Source organism: Castor canadensis, chromosome 11 (assembly GCF_047511655.1).
Source record: "Castor canadensis chromosome 11, mCasCan1.hap1v2, whole genome shotgun sequence".
NCBI lineage: Eukaryota > Metazoa > Chordata > Mammalia > Rodentia > Castoridae > Castor > Castor canadensis.
Window position 1 is genome coordinate 88,852,245 of NC_133396.1, and position 14,174 is coordinate 88,866,418.

The window sequence follows — 14,174 nt, forward strand, 5'->3', positions numbered from 1 at the left end:
AAATCACAAATCCAACCCAACCCCTGAGTCATAGTCTTAACTTCCTGGCCAGGTGGTCTCTGTGCCATCATCTCTTCTCTGCAGGAGTGTGCCAGGTCCCCTCCACCTGTCCTGCAGGGCCCCTTGTCTGCTCTCCTCCAGGGATCCTATTTGCTAAGCACAGGCCTCACAGCTCCTACAAGCTGGAGCACCAGATCTCAACAGATCTCTGTGTGTTGAGAAGAGCTGTATCGACAGCTCTTCCTGAAGTTACTGATACGGCTCGCATCCTCATTTCATGCTGGGCTCTCTTAATGTCAAGTCATTAGGGAGGTCTTTCCAACCACTCCTCAGTGGTGCTGGTACCTTTACCTCCTCTATTGCCCTGCTGTCATTTTCCCATGACTTGTTGACAACTGAATGACACAGCATATACTCTATTTTTTTTTCTTTCTGAGACAGTGTCTCCCTATGTAGTCTAGGCTGGCTTAGAAGTTCTGATCCACCTGTCTTAGCTTCCCGAGTGCCAGGGCACTAGCATGTACCACCACGCCCGGCTTCACTTTTTATAGATTGGTTCTTCACAGGACTGTTTCTTCAGTTGTCTTTAATTGGCAGTGACAATGGGCCTCTGAACATTCTGGGGTCCTTTGGGACCCCAGAAATTGGTCACACCGCACATGGTTGCAGGGGAAATCTCCTCAAAGTCCTGCTGCTGATCAGCTAAGAACTTAGACACAGCCTCGATCCAGATGATTTCCTTTCTAAAATCTCCATGATTGCAGCGACAACTTCAAGGAACCCTCAATCATCTGCCGTATGTGTCCTGTGAACACTGTAGCAGCAATCCTTGTGATACTGCTTTTGGCTCTTTATCAGAAGGAAATAGAAATAAGTCTGCCCTTTATCTCCATTAATGTTTTCTTTCTTTTTTTATGTACTGGTGTTTGATCTCAGGGCCTTGTCTTGCCAGGCTGGCATTCACTGTACCACCTGAACTATGCCCACACCCCTTTTGCTTTTGTTATTTTTTTGAATAGGGTCTCCCATTTTTCTCCAGGCTGGCCTGGATCATGATTCTCCTATTTATACCTATCACGTAGCTTGGATCACAAGTGTGCATCACCATACCCAGCCATTGGGTGAGATGGGGTCTCCCTGACTTTGTCTTGGCTGGCCTCGAGCCATGATCTTCCTGATCTCTGCCTACTGAGTAGCTAGGATTACAGGTGTGAGCCAGTACACCAGGCAATTCTATTAGTTTGAATTTACTTAATCTCCTCCAATAACTAGTAAAAATAACAATATACACAAACATATTTGGCTTATTTGCTTTTTCTTTTTTGGTGTGGCCCTGGGGTTTGAACTTGGGGCCTCATGCCTGCTGGATAAGCACTCTACCACTTAAGCTATGCCTCTAGCCCCCCTTTTTTTGAGACAGGGTCTTGCTTTGTAGCCCAGACTAGCCTTGAACTTGAGACCCTCCTGCCTCATCTTCTGACTACTGGCATGTGCCACCATGGTCAGCATTTATTTACTTGTTTGTTTATTTATTTACAGGGCTGGGAATTGAATCCAGGACCTCAGGTCAGGACTGCTATACAAGCACTCTCCCTCTGAGCCACACCCCAGCCTTATTTGCTCTTTAAGAAGTATTTCAGCAGTTGCATATGTTTTCTCTCTCTTCATACTTAAAACTGTGAGAGAGTATTGGACTGTATTCAGCACAATAAAGCTAGAACTTTCTGGACACTCAACTTGGCTAGTTATAGTCACCTATTTCTACTTCCCGATTTATTAACGAGAAAAAACATTCTCTTGAGTCATGTATTTCTGAAGCAAGTGTGAATTCTTGAACATGTTCTCCTCCTTTTCTATAAAGGTGAAAAGGAGAATGAGGGACTATGTGCAAGAAGGCTGGGCCACACTTTCCCTAGGGCTGACTGAACCTTAACTCCTGTACTAATTAAATAATGCCTGGTTCCATACTTTGCTTAACCCTAAGAACTGTTCATCAGCCTTTGACCTCAGCCCTCCCCTCCCGACCAGCTCCCTCCCCCACCCTGGCCTCTGGACCTCAATCAGATTTAGAGGAAGGAACCAGTTTTCAGAGAGATTGCCTCTGACCACACTATCTCCACTTGTCCTGTGAAAGCTTAGCGGCCATGTTTTCTCATGGGGTAGGAACTGTGGCTGCAGGAGGAAGGTAAGGGGGTAGATGTCCCCTTTGCATGCTTTCGCTGGGTTTTCTGACCTCTAAAGGACTCATGGGGATGACTTTCAACACCTTTGAGAAGACCAGGCCCTCTCCCTAGGGAGGAGGAAAACGTCATTTCAAGTGCCCTCCCACCCACACCCCTCTTGGGATAAGGTCTTGCACTAAGCCACACCTCAGGTTCTTAGCCCAAGAAGCAAGGGAGATGTCTTCCTTTGCGTAAAAATGGACAACCCAGAGGATGCCCTGAGGAAGATTCCTAGGGCCTGCCATATATCTGAAAAGAGGGCACATTTAATCCATGAGGACCTCCTAACTCACTTTTTGCTTCTCACATATCAGTTGTCCCCCTGCCCAAGATCTTGGTGACCTTTGACTAACTGGCCAAAACCCTGTTCACTTTTCCCAGCAAGACCCCTCCTCCCAAACACCACACACATTCTCTTCTTGATCTGGGTTGTCACAAGAGGCTAGAAGTGAAGCGGTGGCTCGGCTATCATGGTTTTTGTTTGTCTTTAACTGAGCACCAAGGGTCCTTCTCCAGTTACCATTTATATTTCCAAATGGGCCTGAAGGACAAAATGGGAAACAGAAGGCAATTGAAGTGAGGAGGTAGATGGCAGGGTTCTCTCAATCTCTTTCTCTCTCCCTTCCTCCTCCCGCCTCCCTTCCATCTCTCCCAAGTTTACTTGCTTCTCTTCCACTCTGTGCCTCTGTTCTTGAGCTGCATAGCTGGCCTCAGACCACAATACAAAACACCCCTTGGCTGCCTTCAGTTTGCAGCTAGTCCCTTGAATGTCTGGCAGATCACCTCACTGAGACTTTTCTGCACTGTGTGCCTGTTGTCTTCATCCAGGTAGAGACTGAGAAGACCCAGAACCCCTATGGAGACTCCCTTCTGTAGACCTAGGGACCCCAAGCCACCTGGAGGAAGCTTAGCCACCCTGTCCTAGCTACAAAAATATTATGGAGACTTTAATCTCTTGGTTTGCTCTATTGGGTGTCCAAATTCTCTTAATTTGTCAATCTCGCTATTGCATTTTGTTTGTTTTTGTTTTGTGACAAAGGGTTCCCTTTGCTATGTAGCACAGGCAGGCCTTGCACTTGTGATTCTCCTTCCTCAGCTCCCCACATGCTAGGATTACAGGCATGCACACTATACCTGGCTACTATAAGTTAGCTTAGTTTATTTTACATTTAATGACCCCTTGTTGGAAGCTCTTAAAAATTTCAAGCAGCAAAACACAATGAGCGCCTGAACTAAGGCAATGGCAATAACAGGTGAAAGGATAAGAAAGCCAAATTAATGGGTCTGGGATCTGACTAAATTATGGGGGTGAGAGGAGGAATCCAGGGTGACTCCCAGGTTTCTGGACTGGATGCCAGGAGACAAGCAGGTCCCCTTTGCTGAATTGGAGGACTCAGAAGGAAAAAAAGATGTGTGGGTGAGAATGATGAGTTCAGTTGGGTCGTTTCACTGCTTGGACCTCCAGGTGGAATTGCAGACAGTCGGTCTGGAACTCTGAGGAAGGGTTAGGCTGGAGCTATAGAGAGATTTGGGAGTCTTCGACACATAGATGTTGCCTTTCCTCCACTTGTTCTTTCAAAATCTGCCGTTCAAAACCCTTCCCCTCCTTTAAGATACACGTAAGTTCTACTTACTTACAAGGGCTTCCCTGAACAGCTTCTATAAGTGGCTCCCCTTACCATCCTAACTCTTCATTGGGCATTAAATTTCCTGCCTATTTTCCATGTGTGCATGTTTGCTTGTCAATAGGAATCTTTGTGTTCCTTATTTCTCATTGAGCACCAACACTCCTTATACATGACTGTGACCAGGGAAGGGAACTATCCAGTTGCAAGGAGTCCAGGACTAGACCTGTCCTGGGTCCTTGTGCTTGTCTTAAAGGCTTTGGCCCTCCTCCTGGCTACCACAGGTGGGATGGAATCCTGTGCTTTCCTGAGGGCAAATATGGGGGTGACTGGTGGGGATTGGGGGATTCCAGTCTAGCTTAAGCTTAACTCAGTGTTCTGTCCTCTTGTAGGAAGCTATGTCTCCTCTCCTTGCTGCTTATTGGCCTCTGGGGCTGTGTGGCCTGTCAGGGGAACCCTATAGAGGACATCTGTACCGCCAAGCCCCGGGATTTTCCTGTGAATCCCATATGCATTTACCGTTCCCCAGAGAAGAAAGGAACTGAGGAGGAGGGCTTGGAGAAGAAGATCCCTGAGGCCACCAACCGTCGGGTCTGGGAACTGTCCAAGGCCAATTCTCGCTTTGCCACCACCTTCTATCAGCACCTGGCAGATTCCAAGAATGACAAAGACAACATTTTCCTGTCACCCCTGAGCATCTCTACAGCTTTTGCTATGACCAAGCTGGGTGCCTGTAACAACACCCTCAAGCAGCTAATGGAGGTACAATCAAAAGCCCCCTGCCAAGCTTCTTGTTAGGGAGCATCTTGATGGGTTTCCACAGGCCCAATGACTCCTAAACCAAAACTACAGGTCGCTTAGGGGAGCTCACTGTGGATGTTAGATTCTCTTTGTATCATCACTTCATGTGTCATGGTTCCTTTTGAAAATCTTTTTTAAATTTTTTGGTGGTACTAGCGTTTGAACTCTGAGTCTTGCGCTTGCTAGGCAGGTGACAACTGCTTAAGCCACACACCAGCTCCCATTTTTTAAAAATTAAGCAAAGAATTACTGACCTGGATGTCTGTTTTTAAATCTGAGTTTCCTCTGCTAGAATGCCTGTGTCTCTTGCAACTTCTTTTTTTAATCATTCTTTTCATTATGTATTTGTTCATTCATTAGATCATTTATATGTTTATTCTGTACTACCTCTGTGCCAGGCAATGTACTTGAAGGTGGAGATTCCCAGTTCCTGCCCTGGTAAAGGAAGGGCACTTACCTTGGTGAGCTGGGGCATATGGACTCTTGTGGATGAAGATTCTAGGACTCTATATTGAGACCTGGAGTCCTAAGTAGATAAGAGAGGCCTCAGGATATGACAACATTTTTTGGCTGTGGTCAGTATTTATCACTTTAGATCAGTGACTTAATTAAGTAGTCACTGATATTACTATAATAAAGTCACAGATGGATCAGGTACTGGTGGCTCACCCTTATAATCCTGGCTACTCAGGAGGCAGAGATCAGGAGGATCATGATTCAAAGCCGGCCTGGGCCAGTAGTTTTTTAAGACCCTATGTCAAAATACCCAACTCAAAAAAGGGCTAGTGGAGTGGCTCAAGTGATAGAACTCCAACCTAGCAAATGTGAGGCCCTGAGTTCAAGCCCCAGTACCACTAACAAAAAAAAAGTCACAGATGGAAACACTAGATCCTTAATCTGCCATTGGCTTGCGTTCTTCAAATTGGATCTCACTTTTGGAAGCAAAAGTAAACCCTTCAGCGTGGTACACAGTGTTTTGTGGAATCCCAGACACTAAAGTCTGTGGATCTTAGGAGGACTTACTTCTACTCTAGTGGCCAATTTCCACTAAACTTCATTAATTTGTTCAGACTCTGGGATGAGAACTCAAACTTTCACTACCTGATAGAAACTAGCTGTAGAAATTCTTGCCGGGCGCTGGTGGTTCATGCCTGTAATCCTAGCTACTTGAGAGTCAGAGAACAGGAAGATTGCAGTTCCAAGCTGGTCCTGGGCAATTAGCTCATGAGACCCTATCACAAATAAACTCAACACAGAAGAGGCCTGGAGGAGTGGCTCAAGTGGTAGAGTGCCTGACTAGCCAGCATGAGGCTCTGCATTCAAACCCCAGTGCTACCAAAAAAAAATTTTTTTTTCTGGGCTCTCTTTTCTACTAATTTAGTTCTGTGTGTTTTCCCAATACCATGTGTTGAAGAGACTCTCCTTTCCCTGTAATGTATTCCTCATGTGACTGGTTGATTATATACTAGAAACTCTTAAGACACCAAATACTGCCTCCTGTTGGCCTTCAGTAATCTATATACACTGATATTGGCCTCACAACAATTCCATATAGCCTATGTGTCTGTCACCAAGTGAGATGGTGACTCAAAAGAAGAACAGAAACCAGGGCTGGGAGTATGGCTCAGTGGTAGAGTGAAGTCTGACTAGCATGTGCAATGCCCTGAGTTCAGTCCCCAGCACCACAAACAAAAGAAAACAAACCCCACCAGAAACAACATAATTTCCAAACTAAGCATGTCTCTAAAGTCCTCCTTTCTACAAGATCTTCCAGCACAAGATCTTGCTGTATATTAGACACATGGATTGGAACTCTTATCTCTACAGAGAAAAGAGAAACTTAGCACCATGCTTTTAGTCAAAAGCATGAGCACCCCTCAAAAAAGATGCATACTAGAACAAAACCATAAAAGCCAAAGTGAGATAACAAATAAGACCAAAAGGCCTCTGTCACCAAGGACAGAGCATAGGAGAGAGGGAAGAGCAGCCTCCCTATTTTGCTTTGGTGAGGGTTGTTGGGGGACATTGCAGCTTCTAGGCTCTGGTTGGCAGAGATGACTTTTAAGTCCTTTCCAGCTCCGAGACCATTTGATTCTGAGTCTTTTATCCCTTGCTGATGGATTTGCTCTTTTCCTTTCTCAACCTAACCACTGCCAATATCCCAGAACTCCCAAGAGCTGCTGACCCAGTATATGCCATAAAAGCGTTTGTTACAAGAGTCACTATCTTGATTCCTTTCTGTCCAAAATTGCCAAGTGGGCTTTTCCCATTCTAGTATGAGAGCATTTGTGTGTTGTTCTAGAGTCCTTTAGAGATTGTACGTGGCATTCCAGGCTCTCTGGTCTTTCCTTTTTCTCTTTATGCTTCCTGACCTTTATTCTTCTTCTATCCATTTATTTACTTAAAAACATGAGCTGAGCATTTATGCTGTGCCAGGCACTGTGTTTGAAGGAGCTGACAGTTGAGGTGGCTGGTGGACAGGGGCAGACCAGCACTGTGCTCAACATGATGTTAATCAGGCTGCCCTGACAAACACACTACCATTTTCCTTCGGCTTCCATAGGTTTTTAAGTTTGATACCATCTCTGAGAAAACATCTGATCAAATCCACTTCTTCTTTGCCAAACTGAACTGCCGACTCTATCGAAAAGTCAACAAATCCTCTACCTTGGTATCAGCCAACCGCCTTTTTGGAGACAAATCCCTTACCTTCAATGAGACCTATCAGGAAATCAGTGAGATGGTCTACGGAGCGAAGCTCCAGCCCCTGGACTTCAAGGTGAGTTTTCCCCAGACTATTTTTTCCTTTCTTCTTTTTTGTTCCTTTATTTCTTCCTATAATATGTATTAACTATATGAAAATTTAATGACACTATATTAGGTATGTGAGATCTCCATAGTTTGGTTAACATGATGGCTTCTAAACCAAATGTTGGGAAAAACAGAGTGGTGATGAACAAAATAAAATTCTGCAGGGGGAAGTGGAGAAGCCAGTTGAGTAGCACAGGTGGGTAAGTTTGTTTCCTGTTCTCCTTAGGAAAATGCAGAGCAGTCCAGAGTGACCATCAACAATTGGGTAGCCAATAAGACTGAAGGTCGCATCACTGACGTCATTCCCTCGGATGCCATCAATGAGCTCACTGTCCTGGTGCTGGTTAACACCATTTACTTTAAGGTACTCCAAATGGTCCTGAAGAGACCACAGTGACTTCCTCTTGCTCTTCAGCTCATCTTCTTTCATGTCACTGGGCACGTGTAGGTAGATTCCTTCTGAGAAATGGTCTGGGCACACATATAAATTGGTTGAGGACCCAGAATCTTTATGGCCATGACTGCTAGGCTGAGGTCCAGGGGTCTTGGTAGTATTCCCAGGCTGGGGAAGAGTATGCCCCCTCACAAACCCAGTATCCCCAGCTTCCAGGTGTGTATGGTGATAAAGTCTCATAGACATATGACAATGTCGGCCATTCAGTTAACTCACTCAGTTAATTCATTTGAGACCTGGAGCAAAGTGAGAGTCTGGTGACAATTTTCAGGGATGACATTTGTCCCCATTGTCTGCAGCAGCTTCCACAGTAGCTCATAGTTCCCCTTGCCCTTGCCTGGAGCTTCTGAGACTCCAGATGCCACCTCACCTCAGACCAAGCAGGGGCCCTGTTATTTGACCATGTGAGCGGCCTGCCTTCTTCAAAGTGTCAGGAGTTCCAAGGACTGTTCCAATTTCAGTACATTTGGGAAGGAAAAGGGAGAGGAATAGCAGACCATTGACACTCATAAGGGACACCAGTGTAAGGCAGGTGGAATCCTGGCATGTTTTGCCCATCCTGGGACATGATCTGTGTACGTTCTTCTTTCCTTCTTCCATGTTGCATAGGGCTTTAGCCCATCACTGTCTCTTGGAGATTTCTCTCTCACTAAAGATAGAGCAGACTGACTGCATCTTCATAATGTGTTATCCTTTACGGTTTACAGAACAATTTGCTATTTATTAGCCCTCTCGATCTTCACATCACAAATGAGAACTTGGGCTGCTTATATGGATTACTTAGCTTGAAATCTTGACTCATCTGTTTCTGAGTGCGTGAATTCTTAATTCTTGTGAGTTATCTGGGCCTTCTCTTCTGCCCCATATTCTGCATCTATAAGATGGTAATAATGACTCCTACTTCATAGGATTACTAAGAGGACTGAACAAGTGAGTGCATGTAAATAAAATGCTTAGAGTCATGCCTGTACACCCTTCGTGTATACAGTAAGCATTCTGAAATTATAGCTCTTCCCAGTCTATAATTTTCCTAGTCTGAGAAACCCACCACACAAAAGAGTTAAGTCCCAAGAGCAAAGAGCCAGGAAGTGATAAGCAGTGGTGCAGTAAGTTGGCCAGGAATAACCTTCTGCTTGACAGGGCTTCCAGACGAATCCCTGAGGTTATTATCTGTGCCTGGCCTCCATTCATCAGGGCAGAGCCTAGAACTTTGGAAGTTAGTTGCTGGAAAAAAGGCTGGGGATGACAGACAGCAAAACACAACTAGAGACAAACTTGCAAAGAAGCTGGTAGGTTATTATTGGGTTTGGATTTTTTTCTGATTATAAAAATAAAAATGCAGAAAATCTGAGAAATGCAGAAAACATAGAACTCCTAATTCTTCACTCTGACATAGTTATTAATCTTTTCCTACATATACTGTCAGGTTTTTTGTCCTATTTATACTAATCTATATTAATGAAATAATAACGTGAACATGTCCCACATCAATAAATAATTCTCCTCTGGGTGTTTTTGTTCTTGCTTTGTGATTCTCCCACCTGGAATCTGCTTCTAGGGCCTGTGGAAGTCAAAGTTCAGCCCTGAGAACACCAGGAAGGAACTATTCTATAAGGCTGATGGAGAGTCATGTTCAGCGTCTATGATGTACCAGGAAGGCAAGTTCCACTACCGGCGCGTTGCTGAAGGCACCCAGGTGCTTGAGCTGCCCTTCAAGGGTGATGACATCACCTTGGTGCTCATCCTGCCCAAGCCTGAGAAGAGCCTGGCCAAGGTGGAGCAGGAACTCAGCTCAGAGTTGCTGCAGGAGTGGCTGGATGAGTTGGAGGAGATGATGCTCGTGGTCCACATGCCGCGCTTCCGCATAGAGGATGGCTTCAGTCTGAAGGAGAAGCTGCAGGACATGGGTCTTATTGATCTCTTTGACCCCAAGAAGTCCAAACTCCCAGGTTGGTGTAGGAAGGAATCACTTCGTCCCTCTGCCCCCAGCATGTTTTGACCAAAAGAGAAGAGTTGAAAAAAGAATAGAAAAGAGCAAAACAAGTCAATGTACCTGGGTTCTGATTCCAGCAATACTCCTAACTTAGGAAATCCTTGCCCTTTTGAGAACTTTCTTCCCTCTTCTGTAAAAGGGAGAATTTGCTCTTGTATTTCCAAGGGTCCAACGAGCACTGGCACCCTAAGAGTTTATATCTGATAGAGGAGATGACAAGGTGAAGAACTAAAAAGGCATTGGAATTCAAAGCAGACACATGTGGTGGTACATGTCTGTAATCCAGTGCTCAGAAGGCTGAAGCAGGAGGATTGTGAGTTTGAGGTCATTGGGGTTACATAGTAAGACCCTATCTAAAAAATAAAGACAAAATAGCTGGCATGGTTGTTCACAGCTATAATTCCAGCTACTCAGAAGGCCAAGGCAGGAAGATAGTTTTAGAATAGCCCATGCAAAATTGAGACCTTATCTCAAAAAAGGCCTGGAGGCATGGCTCAAGTGGTAGAGCATTTGCCTCACATTTGTGATCACCTGGGTTTCAACTCCAGTAAAATAAAAATAAATGAAAATAGGCATTAAAGTATCTTTTTTAAAAAGAAGTTTACAACATTGGATAATTGGATTTAATCTTTACTAGGCTGTCTTTAAACCAGTCCTGAAGTCAATACTTGTCTTAAAAAGATATTCCTACTAGGTAGGTAGTGGTTTTTTTCCTTTAAGAACAGAGGGCCACCCGTCCCCTGCCTTAAAAGAGCTGAAGCATGAGATTAAATTCACATGAACCAGGCTGAACAAGCCTAAAGTACTTTATTATTTTAAACATGTATTCATTATGGGTGTTTCATTAGGTGATGGTTCAGGATTTCTATTTTTTAAGAAAAGCCTCAAAGGACCTCTTAATTAAAACCGATTTCCTGTCTGTGGGTTGAAGCCAATTTACCGCCTTTTCAGAGCATTCTCTGGTCCTCCTTCCAGGTATTGTTGCAGAAGGCCGGCAAGACCTCTACGTCTCAGATGCATTCCACAAGGCATTTCTTGAGGTGAGTCACCTACTTAGCTCGCTCCTCCTATGATGCTTTTCTGCCACTTTAATATTTACTGCATCACTATCGCATGCAATTTGTGCCCCTGGCATTCTTCCTGCAGTGGTTCTTAGGATATAGATAAACAGATTTATGAGCAGCAGGATACAACGGTGGAACAGGCATGTTTCCAGTGCACCTTAAATCCCAAATCTGTAGCCCTCTCCTCCGTGAGACCTGCTACCATATGGCCCTCCACTGAAATCCTCGCAGTCTGGCTCTTTTGTCCTCCCTCCCAATACCTCTCCTTAGCAGGTCAAGCAGGGACACAAACATTTAGAGGAAGGTGACAGAGGAAAAAGAGTCAGCCAAGGCCATTAAGACAGAATTCAGAGAGGAGGAGGAGAACCAAGAGTTTTAAGAAAATGGAAAGCATCTAGTTAGAAGATTGAAAGTGAACACAGCTTACTTCTTCTGAGGAATCTGGACAGAACGGGCTGAAGAGCTAATGGAAGCTAAGAAAGGGAACCAGAACATGACACTGGGTCACGTTCTGGAGAACAGAGCACTAGATTACCTTGTAGGCAACAGAAGTTAGGTGGGCACAGGGACATACGTCCTCTTCCTAAGAGGACGCACTGGGGTGCTGAGGTTGGAGAAGTTCCACAGTGAACAAAATGCATAGGACCTTTTATAAGTAATGTGCAGCTTCTGGTTCTCAAATACTAAACTATGAACCAATGGCATTAGTCATCTGGAGATCTTTCCCCTTGGAAGATTCTGGAATGGGGGCTCAGAATCTGTTTATTTACAGAGCTCTTCAGGGGATGTTCATGTACAATTGAATTTCAAAGACACTGGTGTAGACTGCTCTTTGTGGAAGCCAGGCTGTGAGGAAAAGGAAGATGGGTCAATGTTAAGGAAGTTTACAGGATGAGATGGCAAAGAAAGAATGTTGTGCTCAAAGAGAAAGGTTTCAGAGCACAGTGCCAGTAAACACAATTCTGGTGTCCAAGTTCAGCGGGAAGTGTTTTGGTTCCAAGGCAAGTGGAAGGATCAAGGGAAAGGAGGAAGTCAGAAAACATAAGGATCCTCATCTTTTTTTTTTTTTTTCAGTATTGGGGTTTGAACTCAGAGCCTATACCTGGAGCCACTCCACCAGCTCTTTTTTTGTGATGGATTCTTTTGAGATAGGGTCCTGGGGACTATTTACCTGGGCTGGCTTTGAACCATGATCCTTCTGATCTCTGCCTCCTGAGTAGCTAGGATTACAGGTGTGAATCACCGGCACTCGGCTGATCCTCATCTTCTAATAGCACTAGTCTGTTCATAAATTTAGTCCTAGAGTCAGTATGAAACAGATAATATGAGCAGAGAGAAGGTAAGTACGGGAGAAAAAGAATGAGGGGGACAACAAAGCCATCATTAACCAGCTCCACAAAGCTCACAGATCTAAGAGCTTCAAGAGTCAGGAACAGAGCTGGGTGTTTGTGACTCATGCCTGTAATCCCAGCTACTTGGGAGGATGAGATCAGAGGATTGCACTTCAATGCCAGGCAAAAACGTTCCCAAGACCCCTTCTCAATTGATAGCTGAGTACAGTGGTGAGTGCCTGTCATCCTAAGCTATGTGGAAAGCTGAGATCAGGAGATTTGCTGTTCCAAGGCTAGCCATCTCAATGGTGGCATATGCCTATCATCCTAGCTACTCTGTGGGAAGTTTAAAATAGGATTGTGGTCCAGGCTGGCCTGGGCAAAAAGACCCTATCTTCAAAGTAACCAGGGCAAAAAAAGGGCTGGTGGTGTGGCTCAAGTGGTACAGCACCTTCCTAGCAAATGCAAAGCCCTGAGTCAAATCCCAGTACCACCAGAAAAAAAGTCAGGGATAGGCCCAGTATGGTGGCACATAGCTATAATCCCAGCACTCAGAAGGCCAAGGATCATGAGTTCTAGGCCAGCTTGGGCTGCATAGTGAAACTCCTTCTCAAAACAACCAATCAAACACAAAAGTTAGTGATCTTCTGGGTTGTCAGGCAACATTTTTTTCTTTTTTGATCGTACTGGGGCTTGAACTCAGGGCCTCACACTTCTAGGCAAGGGCTCCACCACTTGAGGAGGCAACAGTTTCTGAAGGTTTTAGATATGTGGCAATTCCACTTACCAGCCAAGTTCAAATACCACTGTCTCAGTCTATTACTCCAAGAAAAACTCACCTCATCCATATGGAAGACTGTCCTCTTTTCGTAAGCCGTAGGCCCTGAGTAGCTGCTTGGGTTAGTCAAATCTATGATTTTAATAGTCCAAGACCGAAACTATTTCAACTATAGACCTCTGATCTTGAATCAGAACCTCTTAGCAGCTGGTACAAAATAATCTTAGGTGACACCATGTTTAATGATGCCAACTGGAAATGTGACAACTTGTAAACATTCACATTTCTGGTTCAGGGGTTAAATGAATGGAACTCTTGGAAGGCTTTGGTGAACACAAGTACATTTCATTCACTGGATGAAAGAATGAATAGAAATAGGGTTCTGGAGGGAACCCAGTCTTACCCAAGTATATTTATTACTGGAAACAAATAGCATTTTGAGAAAATCCTAGGTGTGTGGATGATTTATTTACCTGCCTATGATGAACTGCAGAGCGGCTAATGTGGCGGCTTGTTTCCTTTGTGACCTGCAGGTCAACGAGGAGGGAAGTGAAGCAGCAGCGAGTACTGCCGTTGTGATTGCCGGCCGTTCACTGAACCCCAACAGGGTGACCTTCAAGGCCAACAGGCCCTTCCTGGTTCTTATCAGGGAAGTTGCTCTGAACACTATTATCTTCATGGGAAGAGTCGCCAACCCTTGTGTTAGCTAAAGTATTCTTATTCTTTGCACCTTTTCCTATTTTGGTGTTTGTAATAGAAGTAAAAAATAAATACTATTTCCATCTCACAATTATGAATGGACTTTACCACTTGAAGACAAGGGAAGGAAAAACAGAGATGCTGTGAGGGCATTTAGGAAAATGATCCTTTTGATTGTTCTCTAAGGAGTGATCACATCTGGGTCAAGAAAACCAGACTCCAAGAGGGAGTCTCCCATTTCCTGTGTGGGGAACAAGAAATGTTCTCCCTTCCCTCCCCCCATTAGTCTTCTGTACTAAGATAAATCCTTCTAAAACTTCCAAAAAAGAAAAGAAAGAAATGAAAGATGAAAGTATATCTCTATTTCATCTTGAAGGAGGTAGGCATCCTGAAAGG

At 44.5% G+C, this 14,174-nt stretch overlaps 1 protein-coding gene across 1 annotated transcript; it reads left to right on the forward strand.

The window, feature by feature from the left end:
- Nucleotides 1-2,029: 2,029 nt before the first annotated feature.
- Nucleotides 2,030-13,869, forward strand: Serpinc1 (serpin family C member 1). Its single transcript, XM_020159177.2, has 7 exons — nucleotides 2,030-2,185; nucleotides 4,240-4,609; nucleotides 7,212-7,427; nucleotides 7,686-7,823; nucleotides 9,472-9,862; nucleotides 10,882-10,946; nucleotides 13,613-13,869. The coding sequence occupies exons 1-7, from the start codon at nucleotides 2,145-2,147 to the stop codon at nucleotides 13,787-13,789; spliced, it is 1,398 nt and encodes a 465-aa protein (XP_020014766.1). The 5' UTR covers nucleotides 2,030-2,144; the 3' UTR covers nucleotides 13,790-13,869.
- Nucleotides 13,870-14,174: the final 305 nt, after the last annotated feature.

Excerpts from the sequence above, each read along its gene's own strand:
- Serpinc1 (XM_020159177.2), top strand. The coding sequence starts at position 2,145 with ATGTTTTCTCATGGGGTAGGAACTGTGGCTGCAGGAGGAAG. Across the intron at positions 7,824-9,471 it reads TTAACACCATTTACTTTAAG|GGCCTGTGGAAGTCAAAGTT; the intron begins GTACTCCAAATG and ends ATCTGCTTCTAG. Across the intron at positions 10,947-13,612 it reads TCCACAAGGCATTTCTTGAG|GTCAACGAGGAGGGAAGTGA; the intron begins GTGAGTCACCTA and ends TGTGACCTGCAG.